This window comes from Kryptolebias marmoratus, linkage group LG3 (assembly GCF_001649575.2).
Source record: "Kryptolebias marmoratus isolate JLee-2015 linkage group LG3, ASM164957v2, whole genome shotgun sequence".
Classification (NCBI taxonomy): Eukaryota; Metazoa; Chordata; class Actinopteri; order Cyprinodontiformes; family Rivulidae; genus Kryptolebias; species Kryptolebias marmoratus.
The window spans coordinates 6998476-7024503 of record NC_051432.1 but is presented as its reverse complement, the minus strand read 5'-3'; the positions used below and the strand labels follow the sequence as shown (position 1 = coordinate 7024503).

The window sequence follows — 26028 nt, the reverse complement described above, 5'->3', positions numbered from 1 at the left end:
AAATTAAACAAAATAAACATTTGAAATATATGAGTTTGTATGTAATGTATGAATATAATATACAAGTTTCACTTTTTAAATGGAATTACTGAAATCAATCTACTTTTTCATGATATTCTAATTTTATGACCAGCACCTGTATGTTGATGTCACTTGCTGTGGGTCTGACTGATGGTGTGTCGTGTGTTTTGGACAGATCAACTGGAGCGTGTGTTCCTTCGCCTGGGCCACGCAGAGACTGATGAGCAGCTGCAGGACATCATCTCCAAGTTTTTGCCCCCAGTTCTTCTGAAACTCTCCAGCGTCCAGGAGGGCGTGAGAAAGAAAGTGAGACGCTTATCTCTGTCCTCTATATAGCTGTGTCATATATATATATATATATATATATATATATATATATATATATATATATATATATATATATATATATACCCTTCCCCTACAATTAGCCTAGGGGTTGCCACATTTCATCCAGGAAAATAAAGTTGGAACAATTAGGAAAAATTGCTATTCCTACAGGCCACAACCCCCAATGTCAAGTGATTTCACTTCTATCTAAAGGTACTAATTGCAAACTATGAAATCAGCCATAAGTTATTTTATTGCTAGGGTAAGTTATTAGGTTACATATAAGGTTATTCTGAACTATACCAAATGATGCAGTCTGAAAGAGTTCACTCCAGTAGATTTCCCTCTCTCTCTCTCTCTCTATATATATATATATATATATATATCTGAAATGCAGGTATGCACTCGGCATAAATGGAGCACTTTTATCTGCATACTTTACTCAGCATATGTGAGTGTAAATGCGTATCAGTACATCAAATTCGTCAGAGAGACCTCTCGATCCCAATCGGCTTGTCCGTGAGCGCCGCCATTATTGACCTGTTTTCAGTCACTTCGGCTGTTTCTGTAAGTGACCAGTGGCACATGGTAGTTGGCATTTGGTCACAAATTTTGCATGGAGATTTTTAATTCAAGGACATGTTAACCATTGATATGAGAAAACACTGTGTGGATTTTGTTTCCTACTTTATTAATTCTTTTGACCAGTCTTTGATATTGCAATGAATACCCTTTTTTTTTTCTTTTTTTTTTTTTTAAACAATGATCTCAAGAAATTATTAGTTCATATTTCTATTTGAAGTGCTTTGTTATCAGCAAATATAAAAAATAAACTGAAACAAAACAACTTTTAGTTTTAAACACCAGCTGATTAAAAATGACAGCGTTAACAGAGGAGCTCAGGCAGCTTGACTAATTATAAAGAACGGTGTGAATGAACTTTGCTAAAATTTGGCATTCCTTGCACATGTCAGCATATGTACATGTCATATATTTTACGTTATTTGCATGTCTGGGCCAATCATTCATTCATTCATCCATCCATCCATCCATCCATTTTCTTTACCCCCTTCTCTGTTCAGTCTCCAGCGGTCACTGTGGGAGAGGCGGGGGACACCCTGAATGGGTTGCGAGTCCATCACAGTCCATGTAGAGACAAACGAAATAAACAACCATTCAAACTCTCTAAATGAGGTGTTTGTGCTATGATATTGTCACTAAGTGAGATACATTATGGTGTCAGCCTATGAATGGTTGGGATAAGAAGAACTGAGGTCCAGTTCTTTAATAGTTCTGGCGTCAGGAACGTTGTTCAACTGAGGTGCTCTTTTCGATGTCCTTTCATGCCACAGTTTTTTTTTTTTTTGTTTTTTTTTTAATTACATGAAACCACACAGAAACCTGTGTCTCCTCTGCTAGGTGATGGAGTTGTTGGTCCACCTGAACAAGAGGATAAAAAGCAGACCAAAGATTCAGCTACCTGTGGAAACTTTGTTGGTGCAGTACCAGGACCCTGCTGCCGCTTCCTTTGTTACAGTAAGGGCTTCAATTACAACGAAGAACCACGTTTCTAATGATTTTGAGATCGGGTCATCAGTTTCGTTTTCACTTCAGCACACATTTTAAGAATCAGTACTTGGGCAACTAAAAAAGGTGAATGTCTGGGTCAGTGTTTTGCTGCGTTTGTAACTTTATATTTCAGAGCAAAACTTGATTGCTTTTATCCTAACAATCCTCAGTTAATTTGACTTTTGGTATTACCTGATGTTTTTATTTTATTTTAAATATTGGCTTGTTACCGGAGAGAAGAGATGTGATAGGCATATTTGTTCACAGAATTTCACAATCATCTACATTAAAATGGGCTACCCTCGCCTTGAGGTGGGCAAACAGTGTGAGCTGGCCCCGACCCTCCTCACTGCCATGGAAGGGAAGCCACAGCCTCAACAGGACAGGTGAGCTTTCCTTCATGCCCACTGACTGTCATAAAAAAAAATAATTGCTGTTCCTTTTAAGAGTTGACATACTATCACTTTACGAAAAAAACTGCATGCTGACTATGTGGGGACAAAACTTGTGCTTGTACTGAGCTGTGAGCATTCAGTTAATTTTTGTCTACTGAGTATTATTTTTTGATTTATACAATACATACATAATTATAAAACTGCATTTAGATCTAAATTGGTCAATTGCCACTTTGGCAAATCATACGCAATTCAGGCTCGCAACAAGATATGTTGAGGAAGGTCCCTGGTTTATTAGAGCTGGATTAAACTGTAAGTGGACAAGAAGAAACTCACGATTGTGCAACAGAGATTGACGTTTGATAATGAATGTTCAAGCACCAGGCAGAAATTATTTTGGCACCAGCCGGTCGGTCAAGTAGCAAAATCTTTTACCACCCAACGGCAGAGAAAACAACCTTGAAGCCCTTGGTAGTGTACCAGTTGGGACTGCACGTTATACTGAAAATATATCAATATCACAGTATCAATGTACACAATATAGATTTTGCAAAACTTGTCAAGAAATTCCAAACAACATTCAAAGAATATATATTTTTCAGTACATGGATAGTAGTGCAGTCGTTGATGCTCTAATTATTTTATTCCCTGTGACTCGCATCAGGAAATTGAGAAGCCATTTTGAGACATTTTGGAAGCTGTTGGTTAATTATTTGTCACCAACAGCTTCAGCTCAATGACATAAGAGCTTAAGTGTGATAAAACAATCAGTGGATCTTTAACCAGTGGTCAGAGATTATCCATGCATAGTAAGGCTAAATGTTATTTTTTTGCTGTATTTACATTGGAACTCATCGTTTGTTTCCCATCCTCTCTTTCTGCTCTCAGCCTCATGCACCTGCTGATCCCAACTCTTTACCACATGAAGTACCCCGCAGACCCGTCCAAGGGTGCTTCTTCATTCAACCTATCTGAGAGGCCAAAGACGATACACCTTCTGCTGGAGTTCATGTTAGACGTTTTGCTCATGCCTTACGGGTGAGTTCCTGCTGGTGCGGTTTGACTGAAATGTGACCAAGACGAATGATTGAGTTAGTTATTTACTAAAAACATATTTTCGACTGCAACCTGCGGTTCTGGGGCCACTTGTGGCTTTTCATCCTCTCTGCAGTGGCTTCTTTTACCTTTTTGAATAAAAGTGCCATAAACTTGAGTAATCTTTATATTGAAATTGACAATAGGAAAGGGAACTTTTAGCAGGTTTTCTATGTAAGTATTTTTAATATGTGGAGCAGGATGACACTAAAAATACAGGTAGGTTAAGTTGCTTCTGTGAACTCAGTAGTTTAACAGGCAATGACAGACAAAGCAATACTTAAGGATGGTAAAAATGGATTTTTTAAAATAGGAACGTTGTGATTAAATAGGGTTTTTTCATGGGTACTTCTAGGTTTGTGCTGAATGAATCTCCCACTCGACCTGCGCCCTCCTCCTCCCAGGGAGGATCAGCTGATGGGACGGGGGCTGGGAGCAGTCAGGGCCTCCCCCAGCCTCCTCCGGGGATGAGCGTCTATGCTGTAAAGAGGGTGATTGGAGAAGCCCAGTGGAATGCCGAGCAGCTCGAGCAGGTACGGTCACTCAGACAGGAAGTCCAGTTATGGTTTTAGTTATTGTCTGCTGGAGTAAATTATTCTCACCAGCTAAGACTTTTTTTTACAAAAATGAATCCCACTCAGTTTAAACTCCTAAGTTTGCTTATTTTGTTGCGACAGTGCAAGCTGGGCATAGTGAGGTTCATTGAGGCAAAGCAGGTCCCAGAGTGTGAGACGGTGGTGCATTTGGTGGTGGCGTCGAGCGACACGCGACATAGCGTGGCCACTGCGGCTGACCTAGAGCTGAAGAGCAAACAGAGGTAGGCGAAACGACGAGCTTTTCTTCTAATTTATATGACACCACCATCTTTAATCCTCCCTTTCATGAAGCCATTGTTCCTAATTCGTAAAGTAAACAGCTGCATACACTGAGCAGCATTCGTCTGAAGGCTATAGCATACTCTGGGGGAGTCAAGAAGTCGTTTTGTGGTCCCGTGGTTGCAAGCCGTTTGTTTTCGCACACACCTATAATTGTCCACAAGAGCTCCGTGGAAGCTCCTCCCTCCTCCTACAGCGTTAAAATGGGCTTCTTCTGGCCGGCTTCTCAACTCTCCTGCCCTTGTACAGATTTTTGCTTTCCTTACCGTGATCAGACGTGTTTATTAAACAGACTGAGACAGTGCATGTCATTTGGCATTTGCAAATATGACGGTGTGCAACAAAGGGAACATGTCTCGACATCTGTGGTGTCACATAGGAGGCGCAAGTTTTTTTAAGTTTGTAGGTTTCTAAGTTTTGCTAGAAAGTTGTCTGTATTTTCTAACAGCCTTGGCCAACTGCTTCTCAGCAGAGCAGAAGAAGCAAATTAACTCCATTAAAGCTCACCAGGTTTTCTGCATAAACACGCCCAAAACAACTTCTGACCAATCACACAATATTTGGTGCAAACCTCTGTGCGAAAACTTTTGGCCCAGGTCTTGTGTCACGAAGGGATGGGCGAAGCTGCTATGCGAACAAAAATGACTAAATTTTTGTCACGCAACCTCGTGACTAAGAGCCAACTTCATGACTTCTCATGGAGAATGGAAAGGCCTTTATTCATAAATAACACGTTTTCTTTTATTCTAGCATCATTGACTGGAACAATCCACTAATTATCCACAAGATGTTCCGGGTGTATCTTGGAGATGTTCCTCTTAAAACAAAGGTTTGTGAACTCGGCATTCAATTTATTTAAATTGAATGTAGTGATTTTTGTGCAAGTCTACAATTTCATGTTACTTGTACATTTTTGTTGCATCAGGGTGGCAGTGTAAAACAAGAGCTAAAACATGAGCCGGTGAGCACAAGAGTCAAAATGAAGATCCTGCCGCATCTTCTCCGGTCCCGTCTGGCTGCAGAGTGCTTTCCAGCTAATATCCAGGTGATGTGTTTGAGGCGATGCTACATTTCCTGGTTTTAGGATTCCGTTTCCCAGATGTATGTGGGTTCTGTAAATTCAAAAGCTAGGAAAAGTTTGTTTTTATCGAATTATTTTATTAAAACAACTAAAACTACTTGGTGTCATCTCTCCACCGAGCCTACAGGGATTCTCACTGGTCTGCTTTCTGCTGCAGGTCGTGTACGATGGCTTGTTTGGAGCCAACACCAACAACAAACTGCTGTCTCTCACATTACAGTTTGTCCACCACATCTGCATGGTGTAAGAGAAGTGCACTTCTTCGTCTTTTATCCCTGCACAGATAAGCTGTGTTTCTTTCTATGAATATATTTGCATTTAAAACAAAAGAAGAAGAAAAAGCAGCTGATGTATTCTCCTGTTTTACAGATGCCCTGACACGAACAAGCCTTTAGGATTAATGCTGCTTAATGGTCTTACCAAACTCATCAACGAGTACAAGGAGGTATTCAGCTAAACATGGAAACGCATCAAAGAGAATTTATACTGTTTATGTATGTTTACTAAAATTTTATATTTGCAGGATCCTAAGTTGCTGTGTGTGGCTTACTCTGCTGTTGGGAAGCTGTCAAGGTATAATGAAACAACTTATGTTTTTATTTTTTTCATTGAGAATTTTGCCATCTGTGTGTAATTCTTTTGTCTAACAGTTCCTTTTATTTATATATTTTAATTTTATTTCAGTCGCATGCCGCAGCTTTTCACTAAGGATATTGCACTAGTGCAGCAGTTCTTTGAGTCCATGTGCAAGGTGGGTGAACACATCACCATCTGACACTGAATGCACTGAAAATTAAAAACTTATCAGCAATTATAACTGCCGTATATACGCATTTCCTTCCGTATACACTGTACTCCACATTTCTGTCTCAGTTGTTGTTAAAAAAGTTACATGTCACCTTGTTCAGGAGGAGCCAGATGTCCGTCTTGCCATTCAGGAAGCTTTGTCAATGATGGTTGGAGCGTACGCTAACCTTCAAGGAGCCCTGTTGAATCTAATGGAAGCTCTGGTGGCTGCATACATTGTAAAGGTAAGTTAACAACTGAAGCATATGCGCTTGGTTCGTACCAGAGCAAAATAGACGTTTGCCTAGTTTTGTGGTCAAACATAAGGCAGATTAAGTCGTGGTTTTGTTGGTTTGCGACAGCCGGAGGTGCAGGTCCGCCAGGTGGCCATGAAGTTTGCCAGCACGGTGTTCGCTCCTGATCACGTGCCTTCGAGGTACCTGCTGCTTCTGGCTGCTGGAGACCCGTAAGTATAAAGGAAGTAATAAAACAAAAAACAAAAAAAACTGTGTGCATAAAACAGTACTTTGATAAGGTATTTCAGGAAAAGTAAAGCATGATGTTGGCTTCTGTGGTTTAGAAGAGAAGAGGTGGCTTCAGAGGCTCAAAGGGTGCTGAGAGCTTTTCCTACAAAGAGCTCAGAAAAGGAAGGACCAAAGCCGATGCCTTCATTTCCAGACATGGTCGCCTACATCCAAGAGAAAGTGAGGATCTGATAGTATATTGAGCGACACATCCACATTACGTGTACTTTTTGCTTAAACAAATAATTAAGCTCAAATCTTTTTGATTTTTGATATTTTCAGGCAGCTCAGAGGATTAAGACCCCAGCTAAATACATTGTTGGGACCTCTACAATTCCTTTCAACCCATCTGCTTTTGCAGAGGTAACTATCAAGTCTGTGTTGCATCTTTTAGTTTTGACAACTGATGGCTTGACAGACTCAAAATTTTATTTTATTTTTTGCTGCAAACTCTTACCGTCCTCCCCTGTTTTCTTCAGATCATGATCTACCTGCGGATGTGTTTAGCCCACAGTGCCGGGGCCACTCCCATGTCCACACGCCTGTCAGACATGCAGGATGACGCTCCTGCCATTGGTCGCTACGTCCACACTCTGCTGTCGGCTGAGCCTCAGCCCTCTGGGTCGAAGGGCTCCGAGGCCAATCCTGTTCACATCTACATGGATCTCCTGCAGCAGCTGCTCTCTGCAGTGGGAGGTGAGAGAAAATAACCTGACTTTCCTAGAGTTCCTCTAAACTTATTTAAAAAGAAAATGACTTGTGGTTTTGTATAAAAGGTGTATTTTCCGCATCACGCAAGAATTAGCTGTTTCAGCCTGGTTGCAGTTATATTTATTGTACGTGTTGTGTTTCCTCCTCAGGGATCCCAGTCATGTACTGTTTACTGGAAGTGGTATCTGTGTCTCCAGAAAAACTGGCCTCCAGATTTGCAGATAAAATAGACTGGATTAAAGTGAGCAGTGTATTCATGGGTTTCTTTACAAGCTGTGCAGATGTCCTCAACTTGTAACATGTAGTCCAATGATGATAACTTTATAGTAAAACCAGGAATCTAATGTCGGCTGTAATGACAAATGTGCTGTGTTCTTCCAGAGTTTGATGAACACAAATAAGGAGGACATGAGGGAACTCGCAGCTCAGCTGTACGCTGTGGTGATCTCCACCATGACGGGCAACGAGCTGCAGGCCGCCGTGCAGAATCTGGTCAAAATCACCAAAGACAACCACGTATGCCTCTTTTTCCTCTCTTTTGTCCTTTTTTATTTTATTTTTTTTCCCCAATTTTAAATGCTTCTTCTTTTCGTCTGATCTCAGAGTCCTGAGACTCAGCACGGTGCCATCTTGGCTCTCGGCTACATGGTGGGAAGGAACATGAGCAGAAAGAAGGCCGTCACCTCTTGTGACTCAACACAAAGCAAAGGGCAAGAGATGAGCATCACCTCCCAGCAGGATGATGATGAACTCGTTTCTATGGCTACTAGGACAATTGGTGTGCAATTATTTTACATTTATTTTTATTTTTTCAGACTTGGGAGTTGTTAGAATACAGTAAAGCAGTGTTGGTATATGTCTGGTCTGATTATGAATATTTATGAGTACAAAAAAACAAATAGTTTCTGGGTTTATGATTATTATTATTTTTTTCCTTCTTTATTGAAATGATTGTGAATATCTATATTGCTTCTGTCCAGGTTCCTTCCTGGATAACAGCAGTGTTATGTTGGCCATCGCAGCCTGCACAGCTCTGGGAGAAATCGGGCGAAATGGGACCCTGCTGATTCCTGCGGAGGGGGAGGGCTTCACTAAACTATCTATTGTCGAAAACCTGCTGGCTCGTATCACTTCAGGCAAAGAGAGCTCAAAGGTAACCTGAAGTTATTCAATCGATCTTTTGGCTAAGTGTTTCTAAATATTTCCCCCTCTAAATCACCCTCACTATTTAATCCGTTTTCCAGATGAAGGAAAGATCAATAATGACGCTGGGTTATCTGCCAGTGGGAGACGCAGACTTCCCGCACCAGAAGAAGCTGCTGCAGGGTCTCATGGACTCAGTGGAGGTATGTAAGATATTGATTAGAACATTGATTAAACATCAGCACTACAGAGTTTTCACATAACGTCATCCAGATTAACAGACTGTGACATGAGAGATATATTTTTTTTTAAATCTGATTTTGAATGTAGACACCAGATGTTCACATTTTTATTAGTTTTACAACAAATAAGCACATTGACTTATCTCATTGCTGCTCACATCCAACACAGAAAAACCTGCAAAATTATTGTGGATTTTTTTTAAAAGTTAGCAGCCCTATTTGCTGGATGTTTATTTATTTGTTAACCTTTATTTAACTAGGCAAATCACACTGAGATCTCAGATCTCTTTCTCAACAGAGGCCTGAAGGCAGCCTAACATGCATGTTTTTAGACTGAGGCAAGAAAGCAGAGTACCCGGAGAAAACCCACACAAACACGAGGAGAACATGTAAACTTCACACAGAAAGAGCCCGGGGGGTTGAACCCAGGACCTTCTTGTTGTGAGGCAACAGTGCTAACCACTAATCCATCATAGAAGTATCTCTGTTAGAAACCGATTGTTCTGCATCTCCCCAAAAAGGTTTCATTTCTCATTTTCACTTCAATTAACAACGTTGTGCATGTGACCCTAACGGCCCTCCAGTGGGAGGGGAGTGTGATTAAGCGTCTCATGCAGTTTAAAGTTTAAAACGTCACACTTTCTAGTTGTGAATTGATAAAGCTCTCTGCAAGAGAAGCATCTTCAAGTTTGTCCTGTGTTTCTGGGAAACATTCAACCATCAAGTTCAGAGTCTGAGTGGTAACAGATTTAGGGCTGCATTTACATTTACAACATTTCCATCACACACCCTGTTGTAGAAACACTGATGACAACATGAACTGACCTCCGAGGTCTAAAAATGATTATTCACCCTGTATAACAGGAAGTGAAGTGAGTGTTTTTACCTACACAGATGAGCTCATTTTCTTTAAGACACAAAGCCATTTTTAACGTTATTAATGACAAGAGGCTCTGCTTCTCTCTGCTTCTGTTTCCCCTGCAGGCGAAGCAGGTGGAGCTGCAGTTCACAGTAGGAGAGGCCATCACCAGCGCCGCTATAGGTACCTGCTCTGGAGCAGCCAGAGACCCGTGGACCTGCACCGAGGACCAGTACAGCCCGCCACTCAGTGAGTAGTTTTTACAGAACAGAGTTTGTGTTGTGCTTGAAGTTGTTTCTGTGTGTCACTAATGTCCCAAGTTTATGTCAAGTATCTACAAAGGCTTACTGCCACAACATACTTAGAATTGAACAAGAAAGTGCTATACAATGGGTTCTGTTTTGCATAATTAACTATGTAAAGGAAATTGAATCTTTTTTTTCTTTCTCTTTCAGATGTTAAAAGCATTGACGTGGTTCCTTGGGTTCTCAGCTCGATCTTGTCCAAATATATTCCCAGTCAGAACCCTCATGTGAGGCAGGCGGCCTGCATCTGGCTGCTCTCCCTCGTCAAGAAACTCAGTCAGCACAAAGAAATCACAGTGAGTACACCAGCTACCTCTAAATCTGAAGACCAAAGACATACAACTTTACAGATGTTTTAATCGCTTTAAGATAATTTTACCTAAAATTTAAGGTAACATTTAACAGTTGTGCAATATTTATAAGTCCAAATATAAATTCAACCTCATGTTTAGGCATTTAGACATTATTTCTAAAGTTTTTTTGTTATAAACTATCTGATTGCAGAATTTTTCTTTGCAGATTTCATTTTCGACTTACTGTATTTTCCGGACTATAAGGCGCACTTAAAAGCCTTTTGATTTTCTCAAAAAACGACAGTGTGTCTTATAATCTGGAGCGCCTTATATATGTAAGAAGTCGTGATGTTTTAGTACGACTTTGGTTAAACTACAAAGCTGCATCGCTCGCAGCAATAAGGCTCAGTTATAGTCACGCAGGGCTCCGCGTGTGGACCTGAGCGAGTGGTGGAGGCGTTTATACTTGACGCTTACATCGGTGCAGTATTCTCTGTGAGTTTTGAACCGTTTGATTATCTCTGTGATCTCTCATAGAGGGATCATATAAATGCTGATACAAGCGAACCAGCTCCGGTAGAGCACCGAAATCATCCATTTTGAATGGAGCGCAAAGCTACAAAAATTGGGAGTTTCACGCACCTTATAGTCCGGTGCGCTTTATATATGACTAAAGTTTGAAAATGGACCATTCATTGACGTCTTATAATCCAGTGCGCCCTGTAGTGTGGAAAATATGGTAAATTGTTTTTTGTTGCAAAGGGGTGGCATTTTATTGAGTCTGCTCACAATGGTGTTAAGGTTTAAAGAAAACAATCAGACTTGATTTTCAAAGGCTTTTGTAGTGCTTTTATGTCGAATCAGATTTGTTTCAAGCAGAATTTTTTTCCTCTTGCAGTCTCATTTGAAGGAGATTCAGAACGCGTTCATCTCGGTTCTTTCAGACCCTGATGGTGAGACAAGAAACAAGTTTAAACTGTTTGATCTTACCAAATATGTTTTTCTACTGTTCCAAAACAAGCTGGAATCATTTTGTCTTTGTCTCACATCCAGAGTTGAGCCAGGATGCTGCATCTAAAGGCCTTGGGCTCGTTTATGAGATGGGAGGCGAGGGAGATCAGCAAGAACTGGTGTCCACTTTAGTTGAAACTCTTATGACTGGCAAAAGGTGAGTTAATGGTTAAATAATCAAGTTAAAACGAGTTGAATCAGAGCTTCCCATTTTATTATTGTTGGGGAATTGGTTTTCTGCACGTAAAGATCTTGTTTCATGTTTATTTCTCTTTGCACACAGGGTGCGACATGCAGTCTCAGAGGATACAGAGGTGTTCCAAGGGGAGGGTTTGGGAAAAACACCTGATGGGTGAGTCATGTCACTCTCCCTGGGTACTTAAACTCGTATTTCAGGCCATATGTAGGAGCACATTTGTGTGCATCCAGCTAGCTTAAGTTAATCTTTTCTCCCTTGTATATGACCGTGTTTCTTCCCCAACAGCCACGGCCTGTCCACATACAAGGAGCTGTGCTCGTTGGCCAGCGACCTGAACCAACCAGATCTCGTGTACAAATTCATGAACCTGGCCAACCACCACGCCATGTGGAACTCGCGCAAGGTATCGCGCTCAGTCACGTCCACGTGCTCGCTGTTCCCATTTCTTCTCAGACGTTCCTCTCCCGCCTGACCTAACTAACCCTTCCTTCCTCTCAGGGAGCAGCTTTTGGCTTCCACATGATCGCAGCCAAGGCTGGAGAGCAGCTGGCTCCGTTCCTGCCTCAGATAGTGCCTCGCCTGTACCGCTATCAGTTTGACCCCAACCTGAGCATCCGCCAGGCCATGACCAGCATCTGGGATGCCTTGGTCACTGATAAGACCTTGGTAAAGAGCTCTCACATGAACAGATGAACTGATGCAGATGTTGAGAAGGGCAGTGGTGATTTATCAGTTTGCTTGTTTCTGTTTGTCCAGGTGGACAAATATTTGAAGGAGATCCTGCAGGATGTCATTTCCAACTTGACTAATAATGCCTGGAGAGTGCGAGAGTCGAGGTACAATAAAAAAAAATGGCAATTCAGTTTCTCTTACATGTACCTAGAGTGCTTGTTTTCCTGCAACAACTCATCTCCCACATGATTCCTGAAGGATACTTGAGATCCTTTCCATCACTTTAACAGCAAACTGAATAAAGGCACTTCCACTTCTCGTTAGGTGTTCACATCACATCATAGTTATGTGGCAATTATGGGTCTTATTCCGTTTTATTAATTGCAATGTCTTAATTGAGCGAGTCCAAACCAGAGGTTTAGCTTGACTTTTTTTTTTCGTGTAGCTGCCTGGCGCTTAATGACTTGATTCGTGGTCGTCAGACTGATGACGTCATTGATCATATGGCAGAAATGTGGGAAACACTCTTCAGAGTCCTCGATGACATCAAGGTGAGAAGGAAATAATCATTACCTGCTTCATAATAATAATAATAAAAATACATTTAGTCTGAGTTTGATATTTAATGTTTTGTTTTATTGTTTTAGGAGTCTGTAAGAAAGGCTGCAGACTTGGCCCTAAAAACACTGAGCAAGGTAAGACCGTCTGTCCCGACCCTGACCTGTAGACATGTTTTACATTTGTCTGTGCGTGCTTGCGTGCATGTCCAAGAACTTGTTTATTTGTCTGTGTAGGTATGCATTCGTATGTGTGAGTCTACAGGCGCTGCAGCCCAGAGAACTGTGGCGATGTTGTTACCTACCCTGCTAGAAAAAGGCATTGTTAGCAGTGTCTCCGAGGTCCGCTCACTCAGGTAATATTCCTTCCCCGAGGATGTCCTCGCCTGTGAACCATTCATATAAAGCTGCTTGTGTTAGTCAGTTAGTTGCTGATCCTCAGGTCTTGTTGAAAACTGCACATATAGAGCTTTTATCTGTATTAATAATTATATGGCGACTTGTTTACCCTCATTTATCAAGTTACCAGAAGCTGACTAGACATCTTTAGGGCAGCAGAGTGGCTTTGATCAACAAGAGGTCTGCAGAAGTTGCAATGCATGTTTTTTTTGTTTTTTTTTGTCAACCATTTAGTATTCAGACCCTGGTGAAGATTAGTAAGTCGGCTGGAGCCAGACTGAAGCCTCATGCTTCCCGGTTGATCCCTGCCCTGTTGGAGGCCCTCTCCACCCTGGAGCCTCAGGTCCTCAACTACCTCAGTCTCAGAGCCACCGAGCAGGAAAAGGTAGCCCATTAACCTGTAGGGTTATCACCAACTAGTCTTCCTGTTCTAAGTTCTGTTTTTATTCTGGGTCTGCAGAGTGCCATGGATGCTGCAAGGCTGAGTGCTGCCAAATCCTCCCCAATGATGGAGACCGTCAACATGGTGAAGCATTGCTAACTGCAACCCAGAGTTATTTCAGTTACCAAGATCGTTAGCTTTAGTTTTAAAACTTAGTTTGTATATTTCATATAAAAGCCAGTGAGGTGTGGTTTTAAGTGAAGGATGTGTGTATTCAGTGTCTGCAGCACCTCGATGTTTCTGTGCTGGGGGAGCTCGTCCCCAGGCTCTGTGAACTGCTCAAGAGTGGAGTCGGCCTGGGCACGAAGGTAAAATTGAGTCCTGCTGACATGAATTCATTCAGAAATGCTCCTATTGGCTACATTGCATAAATTAATATATATTGATGCACTTATATCTCTGAAAATGTGGTGTTAAAAGGTGCTAATTTCTGACTTTTGTTCTTAGGGAGGCTGTGCCAGTGTAATAGTTTCCCTCACAGTTCAGTGTCCCCAGGACTTAACCCCATACTCAGGTACAGCACAACTGGTCATCTGGTCCTTTAACAGGGTAAATGCTCAGAATGGGCTAACTAAGTTTTATTCTTGTTATTCTTGGAAGGTAAACTGATGAGTGCCCTGCTGAATGGTATCCACGACAGAAGCACTGTAGTACAGAAAGCTTTCGCCTTTGCCTTGGGACACCTAGTCAGGGTACGCACAATTTTTTAAAACAAAGTCTTATAACAATTATTAAACCTGATGTTTAAGATTTTGTCATGCAGATGATTCTTTTCCCCATCAGACAGCAAAGGACAGCAGCGTAGAAAAACTACTACTGAAGCTCAGCAACTGGTACTTGGAGAAAGAAGGCGAGTCGGTTTAAAACGTGTCCTTTCCTTCTGTTGTAAACCTGATTGTGATGAGGCCAAATTTCAAAATATAGCTGGTAAACTTTTTAAACGTCCATAGAGTTTGGTATAAAATTAGACAGTACTGGTAATACAGATATAATGTGATGCTGTCAGAAACTGTGTGTCTGTGTTTATTTCTCCTCCTCGTGACAAAGTCTCATCTCAAATGTTTCTCTGAATTTGTCACCAGTAAAGCAACCAGCAGATTTCTCATTGTTGCCAACTTAGCTATTCTGTCTGTATATGAATAAAAACCTAGCAGTAACTGTAGCAATGTGTTGAACAAGCTACATTTAATTAAAGTGGTAAAAGAATCAATTTTAAAAAAGCTGTTTGCTCAGCAAAGCAGCTCCCTGACACTAATAAAGAGTAAGTGTTATTCTTAGCTAGAAACAAAAACATTTATTTGTTGTAATTTGGCTTGGCTGGGTGACATGATGTTCAGGGTTTTATCCCAGTAAACAAATAGTGATAGTTAATGTTTATTTCATCATTATAGCCTAATGCAGAGGGAAACCATGACTCAGTAGTTTTCTGACCCTTGGTTTTTGTCTGGGTTAAACAACAACAACAAAAACTACAGCTGTCCTCTCACACAATCCAGCAGCAGAAGTGACTTTTAATCAATCTTGCTCCAGTTTCAAAATAAGGTGCAGTCCGTCATTCTAATTTAAAAACAACAGGTCAGAGTGACCTAAGTACAATTACAGAAACGATTCAGTGTCTTTGAAACATTTGGTTTCATTTGGTGACAGCAGACCAGAGCTAAATGCCACATCAGAGCCAGTGTTCACCCATTAAATAGATGCTAATAAATGTAGCAGACTGTGACCCGTTGTTCCAAATCAACTTTGATACAGGCTAAAGGTCTTTGGTGTAGCGACGAGATTCAGTTAGCATAGCAAGGTAATTATTTATCATTTGATGATAGCATTAATGAACGAGTCTTCCTCTTTTTTTCCCTCCCCATAAATATTTATATATAACAGAAGGCCAGCTCTGCCAGATGATTTTGGGATCTAAGCTGTGATGCATTACAGCAGGGGTGTCCAATCCTGGTCCTCGAGGGCCACCATCCTGCCTGTTTTACATGTTTCTCTGCTCCAACACACCTGATTTGAATCAATGGCTGATTAACAGGCTTCTGTAGAACATGAAGAGGTGATTTAACCACTGAATCAGGTGTGTTGGAGCAGAGAAACAAGGAAAACATGCAGGATAGTGGCATTCGAGGACCAGGGTTGCCTACCCCTGCATTAGCTAAACTCTTAGAGACTTGTCTTTATAGAAATAAACAAAATCAGTTCAACTATTCAGCAGAATATATTCCAATAATAAAATAATTAACAGCTGAAACCTGACTGATCACAGAAACAGGCAAGAACAGTTTTATTAGGGATTCAAGTGTATTAAAGTCCTGTATCATAATGACAGCAGGCACTTTGTTGCACATATTGCCTAGTCCTGATACAATTTCCGGTCTTCACTGACCTCTGTGTGTCCCTCTGGCTTCCAGAGCCCATTTACAAGTCGTCCTGCGCGCTGACGGTGCACGCCATCAGCCACTACAGTCCAGATGTGCTGAAGGCCCACGCAGGAGTGGCCCTGCCGCTGGCCTTCCTCGGCATGCATCAGGCCCCCGGTCCCGAAGAGGAGAAAGGAGAGAGTCACGACGCCACGCTGTGGGCTGAGGTGTGGCAGGAGAACGTTCCAGGTGAGGAACATCAGGCAGATAGATGCTGTCTGGGAAATGGAACAGTAGTTATGGCTGTGACAATTCCATTTAAAGTTTTCCTTAAATGTTTAACAAGTTGCAATAAGCAGATGTTTGAAAAGTGAAAAGAAAACTATATAACTCAACGACTGTGTGATCCTATACTTGTGTGTTTGTTCCTGTCGTCACGACACAAACCTTTAAATGTGAAAAACTTTCGCCAACGTCAGGAAGCTTTGGAGGCATCCGACTCTACATGACCGAGCTGATCACCATCACACAAAAAGCACTGCAGTCTCAGTCCTGGAAGATGAAGGCTCAGGGTGCAGCTGCCATGGCAACCGTTGCTAAGGAACAGACGGGCTCGCTGGTGGCGCCACACCTGGGCTTGGTGCTGACGGCTTTAATGCAGGGGCTGTCCGGACGAACATGGGCCGGCAAGGTAACGAGTCCTCCTGCAGCCGGAAAACTCAACAAAAGAAAACAAAAATAACAGATTCATGTTTGTTTGTTGTTTTTTTTTAACTTCCAGGAGGAGCTGCTGAAGGCCATCGGATCAGTGGTGTCAAAATGCAGGTGAACCCTTTAGCAGAACTTTTTTTTTTGCGCCAATAGCTGCTTTTAGATAACAACCCGTATTTTATGTTTCCCTTGACTTTGTTCCTGTTCTTCCTCCGGCTTGTAGCGCCGAGCTCCAGAAGCCCTGCAGCGGCCAGCCCACCATCCCGGAGGTGGTGGAGGTGGTGTTGAAAGAGTGTCGGAAGGAGAACCTGGTGTACAAAACGGCCGCTCTGCGCTGTGCTGGAGACGTGCTCCGCAGCTGCCAGGAGGACTGCTTCAGTGACGTGGCTGAGATCCTTTTCCCTCTGATCAAGAAGGTTCATTTCGCCTCTGTTTGTTGTGAGACACTTACAATTTAATTACATTTTAAGAAAAAAATGCCAACCTTTTTTTTCTTGTTTCACAACAGAGCTGTCCGGAAAGCGGCGGCGCATCACCCAGGTCTTTGGACGACGACGATGATGATGCTGATAAAGATGTGAAGGAGAAAGAGCTGCAGACTGAAGCTCTGCTTTGTGCTTTTGAGACACTTGGAAAGTCCTGGCCCAGAAACCCTCAGACTCAAGGTAAAGTCTGTCTTAAAAACTAATCTCTTTAACTTTAAAAATTCTTTTAGAAAAAACTAGTTTGCTCAAACAGGCAGTGGTTTTTTTTTTGTTTTTGAGTATTTTGTTTTATATTGTTGTAAAGTTGGACATAGTTTGTAAAACACTTTGTGAGCCAAGTTAGGTTTTTAATATATGCTATAAAAACTTCACTATTTGCTACAAGTTGCACGTATGATATGCAGCCTGTGAGTTACAAGTTAGTCCAGCTCTAAAGCAACAAGAACTTTTTTTTTTCCCTTTTTCACTCTCAGTAGGAACATAGTTTTATAAAACAAACCTCATGTTGTATTAAAGAAGACTTAAATATTGTGATTAGGAACATCAATTAATTACAAAAAGATGCAACTTTTTTCCCCCTGCTGCTCACTGCCATTAAAGACATCTGTCGTGTAATTGCGACTGTAAATCTATATGTGTGTGTGTGTGTGTTTTTTGTCTGTGTTAGCAAAACATCTTGTGAAGCACTGGGCAGATTTCAATGAAACTCACAGTGCTGGTTATCTTCAGCCCATTTCAAGATGGTGGTAGTAGCTGAGAGTCATTCCCAACATCTCCACACCCTAACAGATGGCGTGACATCCTTGTTGCTATATGCTTTAGTTTTTATTTTCCAGAAGTGTTTTCTTCTATGGGTTTTTACTGGACATTTCTAGGGAATGATTGCGTTCAAAAGAAGGGGAAAAAAGCCTGAAAATTGAGAAATTAGTACATTTGGGGTTAGAAAAGTCTGATTTCGAAATAGGAAATGTGTAGTGAAAGTAACTTCCACTGGTGCTCTTTGCTGCTTGTGTGAAACCTCAGTGTGGCCGTCGTCACCGTTATTAAACATTGTGGTTTTTTTCTCTGCAGCACGTTTCCAGGCGGAGGTGTGCGGTCTCATGTCTGGGAAACTCAAACTGAGCACCTGGAAGGTCCAGCTTGCGGTTCTACAGGCCATGAAGCTGTACTTTCAGGAGTAAGAAACGCACAAAAAGCCTTCTCTTTTAACCCTAACCCTTTGGTTTATCAGCTGATTAAAGAATCGGTGTTACTCTCCCCGTAGTTTGCTGCTGCTGGAGAAGGGCAGTGAAGACCCCAGTGCACTATCGCAGATCCTCACAGAGACCTGTGCTGCTCTCACACATCCTTTGGGTAACGACCTGCTCCTACTCTGGTGTCATTTGAAATTATAACAGGATCTGCATCCATTTCATCTCTATATGTCTGATCTGATTTTCTCTACAGAAAACAAAAGTTACTCCTCAGTGAGAACAGAAGCCTTATCTGTTGTGGATCTGATTGTCAAGCGAACGGGAGGTGAGTATTTATTGTCACTGCAGTCACTTTAAGTTTATATTATCTGAAGGAACGTCTGCTAAATTAGGATTATGTGCTCTAATGTTCAGGCATAAAGTTGGCTGAGCTGATAAAATGTGACTGCATCCAGTAGGAGAACATTTATCAGACAGATGGAGGCTTGTTCTGCAGCTCCTGGTGTTTGAAATAAACGCCTTTCACTTCATGCAGTTCTTTGCGGCGCACGTTAGATCTTGTTTGTCTTTCTCTGGCATCGCTGACTAAAAGCTCGCAGGAGAAAGGAAGGGTTGCAGGGCACCAATGAATGATTATAGGCGTGTGATGAAATTTTTATTTGCAGAGCTTCAGATCTGATCGCTCTCCCAAACGGAGTACCAGATATTTAATATTCCTCTTCAGGCAGGTTTTTTTTAAAACATACACAGCCCAGACACTGATACAGGATTTTATTTTTTATTTTTTTAATCTACTAGATTTTATTGCCTTTTCAATATCATATGATTGCGTTACAGTTCTCAATAAAACTTTCAGAAAAATACATCTTTTGTAAGTGCTGCTGTAGCCCAGATTTTCCCCAGCTTCTACCTTTTTATTGTGAGCTTATAAAGATGTCCGGCCTGGCTCGTCTTATTAAACGATCCGCTGGTATTCAACGATGGCCGCCGCAGCAGCTGCTGTCAGTCAGAGCTGGGCCACCGGATGGATTCTAAAGAAACATTCAGGAAATTATCACTGGGTGCACATCTACGAGTAATTAACTTTTGGAGCCAACCAGATTCCAGATTTCCACCACAGCTAATTGACATTAGCTTATACAAAAATGCCTAGAATTCAGTCCGTTTTACAGACGTTGCGCTACAGTTTGAAGCGGTAGTAGCTGAGCATCTTTCAAAATGCATAATCTGAACGTTACCTTATTTTAAAGGTTGACCAAACCGGCTAGAACTCAGTCTTTCTCCACATAAGATGATTTTAGTTTTAAAACTCTGACAAGAAAGGCAGATTAATTAGCCTTAAAGTGACTCTAAAATACTTTTCTTTCTCTTTTTAGTCCTTCATAATTTGCAAGTTAAATTATAAGGGACTAAAAAGAGGAAGATTTGTTTGTTTGTGGTCGATACGTGAGGTTTTACAGATGTTTTCTTTCTCGTAGATGTGGCTAATGTGTGTTCCGTCAGCTTGTATATATCTGACTACATGCAGCCTGACTAGATATTGCACTAAATGTTGTACAGACAGTTAGCTGTCGGCCTGTGTGTTTCTGATGGGATACTGTGGTGCGTGCGATCCTCTCAGAGAGCGAGCAGTGGGACTGCATGTCGGCGAAGAGCCGGGAGCAGCTGCAGCACTCCCTGTCCACGCTGCAGTCCGACAGCCGGCCCGACCTGAGGGATAAGGCCCAGGAGCTGCGCAGACGCATCCAAAGCCAACCCTGAGAGGGACACGGCTCCCCGGAAAGACGGGACGGCGGGATCCTCGTTTAAAACACCTTTCTATCAGCAACAAACACTGTTTGTCTCATAATAACTAATACTTATATATCTGCCAATCGTTGCGTTAAGTATCCATATTGTCTGTGAGTTGTGGTGCGGGCTTGCACAGAAAACTGCGGGGGGTGGGGTGGGGGGTTGTGTTTGACAAAGCTGTTGACAAGCAAGGCTATTAATTTAATTTTCAGTTCATATTTGGTTCATTTAAGTGGACGGTGAGTTGATGATGAATGCTGTATAAACCAGTGTGTTGGGTTTGTAATAGCTAATAGCCCCAAAATGGGGATTTTTACTACTGTTGTGGGTTTGCCAACTCATTAATTATCCCAAAAAAAAAAAAGCAACAAGTTGTTTATTGTAGCTGAAGCTGAAAACCACAGCCTGCTGCTGATTAGCGGTGAAGCAAAGGAAAGCTTGACTGCGTCCTGAAGATTCGTGCCAGAGAAACGAGCGGGACATGGGCCTGTTTTAACGTCTGGGGGGGGGGAGAAATCCTGCTGGTAACTTCCAAGTGATTCTAGAGTTGTTTGAATTTGTCCCTTCATGAAATAAAAGTTCAATGATTTGGACACGTGACTTTTCTTTTTGTCCTTTCTTAACACAACAGTTTGTGTGGGTTCTGAGGTAAACGCATTTTATGATATGTCCCAGTGCACAGGCAGTGAAATCCCTCCTATTCTGTTTAAACTTTGTCATATCTTGTCAATCAGCTTTGAATCAAGACGATCTCGATCAGGAACAATGTGCTACTACATTTGGTAGCAGTACTTTGCACCACGTAGACAAAATTTGCAAATAATTTAAGATAAATAATGGAAATCAATGGGATTTTGGGAGACCATCTGGGAAAACCTCAGCCCTCTTTGGAGCTATGAAGCTTAGACTTTAAATGGATCACAGAAAATTGGACTTCACATGTCTGATATCTTTACTGCTTTTACACAATCTGTTTTAAGTTGAATGGGTTTTTTTATTACGATTTTTCCACAAAATGTTTAGCTGACAGTTACACAAACTCTTGAGCTGTCTAATCTGTTCAAGTCTTTTGCAAACAGTCACTTCTTACTGCTACAGTCACCTTTGGTGCTTGTACAAATCTGCATCACATTTGTCTTCTTTCACCCGGTGCGTCTCACTCCTGTAGGACTTGGTTTTCCTCCCAAGCTTCCGTGGACTGAAGTTATATTTTAGCTCGAAGATTTCTTTTCAAAACTTGGTAGTGCAGGGTGTTTTTAACTTGTCACATTTCCTACAGAAAACACTGTAGAAACGAAGGATCACATTAGTGACCCTCCCTCTTCTGCCGCTTAAAAAAAAAAAAACTGATTTAGTTTTGCACGGTGACTGTTTGAGATTTACTTTTCAGTCTGCACTTTTGTCAGCCTGTCATTAACTCGCCAAAGACGGACGTGTGGTTACTATGGTAACCCTAATGAGGCACTGGTAATTAGTTCTTGTTTTTCATTCAACTTTATGCAGCTTAAACATGAAAATAGTAGACTTTTTTTTCTGAGCTGAGCTCATGAAGTTGTTGTGGATTTACAGACAGCAGCTGCAAAGTTTAAAACCAAACAGGCCCCGAGTTATCTAATCGCCCTTTAAATTGGCAACACAGGAATGAACTAAAGCAACAATGAAAAGAATGTTTTCACTGGTTTATTTACAAAATATATATCCATCAATCAGCTGCGTATAAAAAGAAGAACATAGAAATCCTTAAGAGAATTAGACTAAAAATGACTAAATAGATGCAGAGATGAGACGTCTGTTAATGATATTAAGAAAAGTGGAGTACAAGTTTCTGTTAGATGCTGCGTTTCACGATAACTGGTGTGATTTGTAGAAACCAAAGCAGAGCGAGTCGGACGTGGCGCTCCTGATCAGCTGATGACTTGTTTGCTCCTCTTGTCTTTGTGGCGAGCCTTGTCGTGGCCCTTCTGAGGAAGGTTGGCGTCGCTCTGGCTGAGCGCAGTCCGGGACACCGTGGACATGCCGTCGACGAACTTGGTCTTGAACAGGACGTTGGCGTTGGTGAACATGCCGTCTTTGAGTGACACCACCACAAACTAGAAAGAGGAGAAAAAAAAAAAAAGGAGATTTGACCCAGCCGCTCCGTAAAACAAAACCGTCGCTCGGGTGTACGCTCTTGAACCTGCCTGCGAGTGTCGGAAGTGCGTGCGCAGCATCTGGCCGATGTTCTGCGTGTGCGACAGGTCCAGGGCGGCGTCCACCTCGTCGAGGATGTAGATGGGAGCGGGTTTGAAAAGCAGCATGGCCAGGATGAGAGACAAAGCCACGAGAGACCTGAAAACAAAGACATCAGGATAACTGAGAACTGACAGCCGTGGGGAGGTTAGCGATGAAAACGTGATCTGTAGTGAGGGTAGGGAGCAGGCGGAGGTACACTGAAGAGAAGCCGGACAGAATCTGTATGAGTGAGCAGGACACCACGGATATCAGGAAAAAATACCTGAATGCAAACACGGAACCAATGTGTTTAAATTAGAATGATTAAAACCTGCACTTTAAAGAACATGGCATTACATTTATCTTTTTTGTTCTTTGAAAATACTTGTCTAATCCACTGTTAGTATACAAAAGGTTGTTTATCTCTAGACTGTTATAATTACTGTAAAACAGGGTACTTTTCTAAGCCTGATGCTTGATCCACGAATATAGATTCGCCAGGTTGGCATTTTGCTGCCGCTAACGCTTGACCGAAGACCCATTACAGCACACTCTTGTCTTGATTTCACAAAATGCACATCTTTTTAAAAGTAAAATAAAGCTTTTTTAAAGCGGTTTTTGGACTGCTGATACAGAATGCAGCAATAATGTGTGGCTATGACTTGTAAATAATACAGTGACAGGCGTAGCACTTAGCAAGATGGCAGCCAGAGTGGTTGTTCCATAATATTTCTATTTCAGCAGAAAGGGAAACAAGGCTGAGATGGTTTAGACGTGTGCTGATAGTGGATATATTGGACAAAATATGTCGAATGTGGAGAAGCCAGGGAGGAGGAAGACGACTGAGACGGATCATGGTGTGACAGAGGACGCTGGCACGCGGACAGAGACAGAGGTACAGTAGGTGATCCGCTGAGGTGACCCCTGAAGGGAGCAGCTAAAGCAGAGGTGTCAAACTCCATTCCTCAGAGGACGCTCTCCTGCATGTCTTAGATGTGTTCTTGCTTTAAAACACCTGCTTTAAATGGATGACTTGTGGACGTGCTGCTGGAGAACTCGATGATTCGGTGAGGAGGTGATTAAACCATTTGAATCAGGTGTGTGGGAGCAGAAAACCTTAGGCCGTCCCGGACGGTGGCCCTCGAGGCCGGGAGTTTGACAGCCCTGAGCTAAAAGAAGACTGAAGTATGTCGCTGACCTTTGCCCTCCACTGAGCTCCGTGAGGTTCTCCTTCCAGGTGTCACCCAAAGCTACTTTGAACTCCAGGCCGTCCAAGACGCCACATCCCTGGGGAGGGGCCAGCTTGGCTGTGGCCCCGGGAAGGAGAGTGGAGAAAATGGAGCCGAAGTCCTTGTTCACCTGCGGGGTGGGAGATGATTTTAGAATGCTCCAAAGCTTTGGGAGGAAAGGAAGTTTGACCCGACTAAATCACACCACTTTAAGACAATATTAGTCAAACTTCTGTACTTAATTATGTAGGACCTGACACAGAAAAACAACTAAATACAGTTGAACAATAAGATTCTCCCTCACAGTACATATATTTCTATATAATGCATTACTGTACGGGGGGGGGATGATGAGAATTTAGTTCAGACCTTCTGCCAGGCCAAGTTCAGAGCCTCGTTCTTCTTCTGGTCCAGCTCCTCGATGGTCTGCAGGATTTTAGCCTTGTCGTTCTCCACAATCCTCTTCTTCTTCATCAGGTCGTTGTACTGCGGGGAGGGGCCAGGGAGTCGGTTAAAGAACCTGCGAGTCATTCGAGCTACAGGGGACAGTGTGCGGACGCCTCACCCTCTCCTCGGCCTCGTTCAGCATGTTCATGGCCCTCTTGTTGACGTTCCTCTCCAGCTTGGTGGTGGTTTCCTCCAGCTTCTTCAGGCGCTGGCCTGCCTCGCGGGGGTTGTTCGTCTTGAAGTCGTAGGAGGTGTTGGGTTGGCCGAAGAACTGACGCTCTGAGTGGATCCAGTCGTGTTCCTCCAGCATCCGAGTCACCTGGGGGGAAAAAATAAGGACGTCGGGGATGAGCCGAACAACACGTGACGTCACCGAACGAGGAACCCGGTTCCGGTTTGGGCGTACCTTATCGGCGGCGTCCTGACTCTCTCTGTGGTGCTTACTGATGTTGTGTTCCAGCTCCTTGATCTTCAGCTGGACTTCGTTGTTCTGCTCCCGCATCTTAATGATCTCAGTGCTTTTCCCCTGGAGCATTCAGAAGGACAAATATTTAAATAAATCACTTTTTTTTTCTCTCTCCAAAGCAACGTATTTGTATCTACTCCAGATACCAGAAAGGTGAAATCATTTTACAGTTTTTACAAGTTTCTGCCTGCAGTCTGATAAATAAAACACAGACGGCTCTGAGGAACATCTGTCACAGCTTTGGTTTGGCGACTTGTGCGTGAAATCAACTCATCTCAAGAGTTGAGAAAATCCGCTCACCTTGAGCTCCTTGTCCTGGGTCATGATCACTTCCTTCTGCTTGGCCAGTTCCTCCTGGGCTTTACGCACCGCTTCCTACATCACAGCATGCGACGGAAAGTAGATTTTAAAAAGATAAATTAAAGTGTGGCAGGGACAAACCGTGAGACGGTGGCTTTTAAGTATTTGCAGACATAAATGCATTTTTCTTTATTAAAAACCTAAAAAAACAAAACAAACCGCCTTCATGTTAAAGAACCAAATTACCAAACAAACAGGACGTGCGCCTTTCACCATCAGCCACCCGTCAGTGGCGAAAGGGAGCCAACGTTTTGGCCTGTTTGTCTGTTGTTAGCAAAATATCTCACGAACCAGGAGTCTGGTTTCGCTGAAACTCTCAGGAAGGAATCATCTACAGCTGATTCCCGATGGCCGCCACAGCTAGTTAACCTTAGCAAACACAAAAATGGCTTTCTATTTGTCCATTTTCCAGATATTGAGATAAACTTCAGGGTGGCAGTAGCTGAGGGGTTTTCTCAACACATTCTCCGATCACCAACAGATCTTCATTTAAAACTTTGGCATGCGAGGCAGGACTGCTACCTTTATTCTAACTTTAAGCAGTGAAATGATTGTTTAAAGTCTGCTTTTCCACCCGTACGAATCCTGCTTTCTGATAAAATCCTCTTCCCTTTATGTGGATGATCTAAGAGCTATGATTATTTTCATTATTTGTCTAAGTGATCCCACACACACACACACACCTTGTTCTGAGACACGGTGCAGGCCATGCTGTCGATCTGCTCCTGGATGGCCTTCATAGCCTCGTCCACAGCCTGAATCTGCTGCTCGTAGCCCGCCTGCTCCCTCCGCAGCTCCTCCAGCTCCAGAGCCAAAGCTTCAGACTCCTGAACACAGAAGGAAAAATACAGACTTTTTGTTTTTAATGCTCTATCAAAATAAAAAGAAAAGTAGAGTTTAGAAAATGCATTTTTACAAAAAAAGATTGAAACATCTAAAAGAGGTTTAAACACAGATCCTTCAGAGGGAGGGGGAGACTTTTCCACGCCTTCCTTCGAGAGGTCAAAGGTCAGCGTACCTGCTGCTTCTGCTTCAACTTCTTGTTGAAGGCGTCAGCTTTGGCCTTGGCCGAGTTGAGTTTCTCCTGGGCGGCCTTCAGCTCCTTCTCCCTCTCGGCCTCGGCGTTCTTCATTTTGTCCTCCAGCACCTTGTACTTCTCCTCGGCTCGCTTCTGCACCTCCTTGGTGACTCGCAGGGTCTCCTCGCTCTCCTCTGATCGGGCGAACACGCCACACAATTAAAGGCCTAGCAATAATGCATTTCACCCCCCCC

The 26028-nt window shown here is 42.5% G+C and overlaps 2 protein-coding genes across 3 annotated transcripts in view; one reads left to right on the top strand and one right to left on the bottom strand.

The window, feature by feature from the left end:
* ecpas (Ecm29 proteasome adaptor and scaffold) overlaps window positions 1-20441 on the top strand; it is a 22520-nt gene extending 2079 nt beyond the window's left edge. Inside the window, exons 2-49 of one of the 2 annotated variants that reach the window (XM_017425758.3) lie at window positions 197-327; window positions 1768-1884; window positions 2185-2303; window positions 3201-3350; window positions 3763-3940; window positions 4085-4224; window positions 5033-5111; window positions 5208-5327; window positions 5521-5606; window positions 5733-5808; window positions 5887-5936; window positions 6048-6114; window positions 6272-6394; window positions 6512-6615; window positions 6730-6853; window positions 6956-7036; window positions 7153-7369; window positions 7534-7625; window positions 7766-7900; window positions 7988-8162; window positions 8365-8537; window positions 8629-8730; window positions 9754-9877; window positions 10084-10229; window positions 11125-11179; window positions 11280-11394; window positions 11521-11589; window positions 11722-11839; window positions 11935-12102; window positions 12193-12272; window positions 12554-12659; window positions 12756-12803; window positions 12903-13021; window positions 13299-13449; window positions 13525-13590; window positions 13725-13814; window positions 13954-14020; window positions 14107-14198; window positions 14290-14356; window positions 15915-16112; window positions 16343-16554; window positions 16645-16688; window positions 16798-16990; window positions 17083-17239; window positions 18131-18236; window positions 18324-18412; window positions 18506-18577; window positions 19874-20441. In XM_017425758.3, the coding sequence (XP_017281247.1) occupies window positions 197-327; window positions 1768-1884; window positions 2185-2303; window positions 3201-3350; window positions 3763-3940; window positions 4085-4224; window positions 5033-5111; window positions 5208-5327; window positions 5521-5606; window positions 5733-5808; window positions 5887-5936; window positions 6048-6114; window positions 6272-6394; window positions 6512-6615; window positions 6730-6853; window positions 6956-7036; window positions 7153-7369; window positions 7534-7625; window positions 7766-7900; window positions 7988-8162; window positions 8365-8537; window positions 8629-8730; window positions 9754-9877; window positions 10084-10229; window positions 11125-11179; window positions 11280-11394; window positions 11521-11589; window positions 11722-11839; window positions 11935-12102; window positions 12193-12272; window positions 12554-12659; window positions 12756-12803; window positions 12903-13021; window positions 13299-13449; window positions 13525-13590; window positions 13725-13814; window positions 13954-14020; window positions 14107-14198; window positions 14290-14356; window positions 15915-16112; window positions 16343-16554; window positions 16645-16688; window positions 16798-16990; window positions 17083-17239; window positions 18131-18236; window positions 18324-18412; window positions 18506-18577; window positions 19874-20013 (5531 nt within the window). In that variant the 3' untranslated portion in view covers window positions 20014-20441. The remainder of the gene's footprint in view (window positions 1-196; window positions 328-1767; window positions 1885-2184; window positions 2304-3200; window positions 3351-3762; window positions 3941-4084; window positions 4225-5032; window positions 5112-5207; window positions 5328-5520; window positions 5607-5732; window positions 5809-5886; window positions 5937-6047; window positions 6115-6271; window positions 6395-6511; window positions 6616-6729; window positions 6854-6955; window positions 7037-7152; window positions 7370-7533; window positions 7626-7765; window positions 7901-7987; window positions 8163-8364; window positions 8538-8628; window positions 8731-9753; window positions 9878-10083; window positions 10230-11124; window positions 11180-11279; window positions 11395-11520; window positions 11590-11721; window positions 11840-11934; window positions 12103-12192; window positions 12273-12553; window positions 12660-12755; window positions 12804-12902; window positions 13022-13298; window positions 13450-13524; window positions 13591-13724; window positions 13815-13953; window positions 14021-14106; window positions 14199-14289; window positions 14357-15914; window positions 16113-16342; window positions 16555-16644; window positions 16689-16797; window positions 16991-17082; window positions 17240-18130; window positions 18237-18323; window positions 18413-18505; window positions 18578-19873) is intronic. The other variant, XM_017425759.3, reaches the window with a different exon arrangement.
* Window positions 20442-21707: 1266 nt separating this feature from the next.
* The window catches only part of smc2 (structural maintenance of chromosomes 2), a 10931-nt gene continuing 6610 nt past the window's right edge, over window positions 21708-26028 (bottom strand). The window contains exons 17-25 of the mRNA XM_017425700.3: window positions 25775-25968; window positions 25440-25583; window positions 24697-24771; window positions 24337-24456; window positions 24049-24249; window positions 23853-23969; window positions 23453-23613; window positions 22224-22371; window positions 21708-22133 (exon numbers count right to left, since the gene is read on the bottom strand). Coding sequence (XP_017281189.1) covers window positions 21948-22133; window positions 22224-22371; window positions 23453-23613; window positions 23853-23969; window positions 24049-24249; window positions 24337-24456; window positions 24697-24771; window positions 25440-25583; window positions 25775-25968 — 1346 coding nt within the window. The 3' untranslated portion in view covers window positions 21708-21947. The remainder of the gene's footprint in view (window positions 22134-22223; window positions 22372-23452; window positions 23614-23852; window positions 23970-24048; window positions 24250-24336; window positions 24457-24696; window positions 24772-25439; window positions 25584-25774; window positions 25969-26028) is intronic.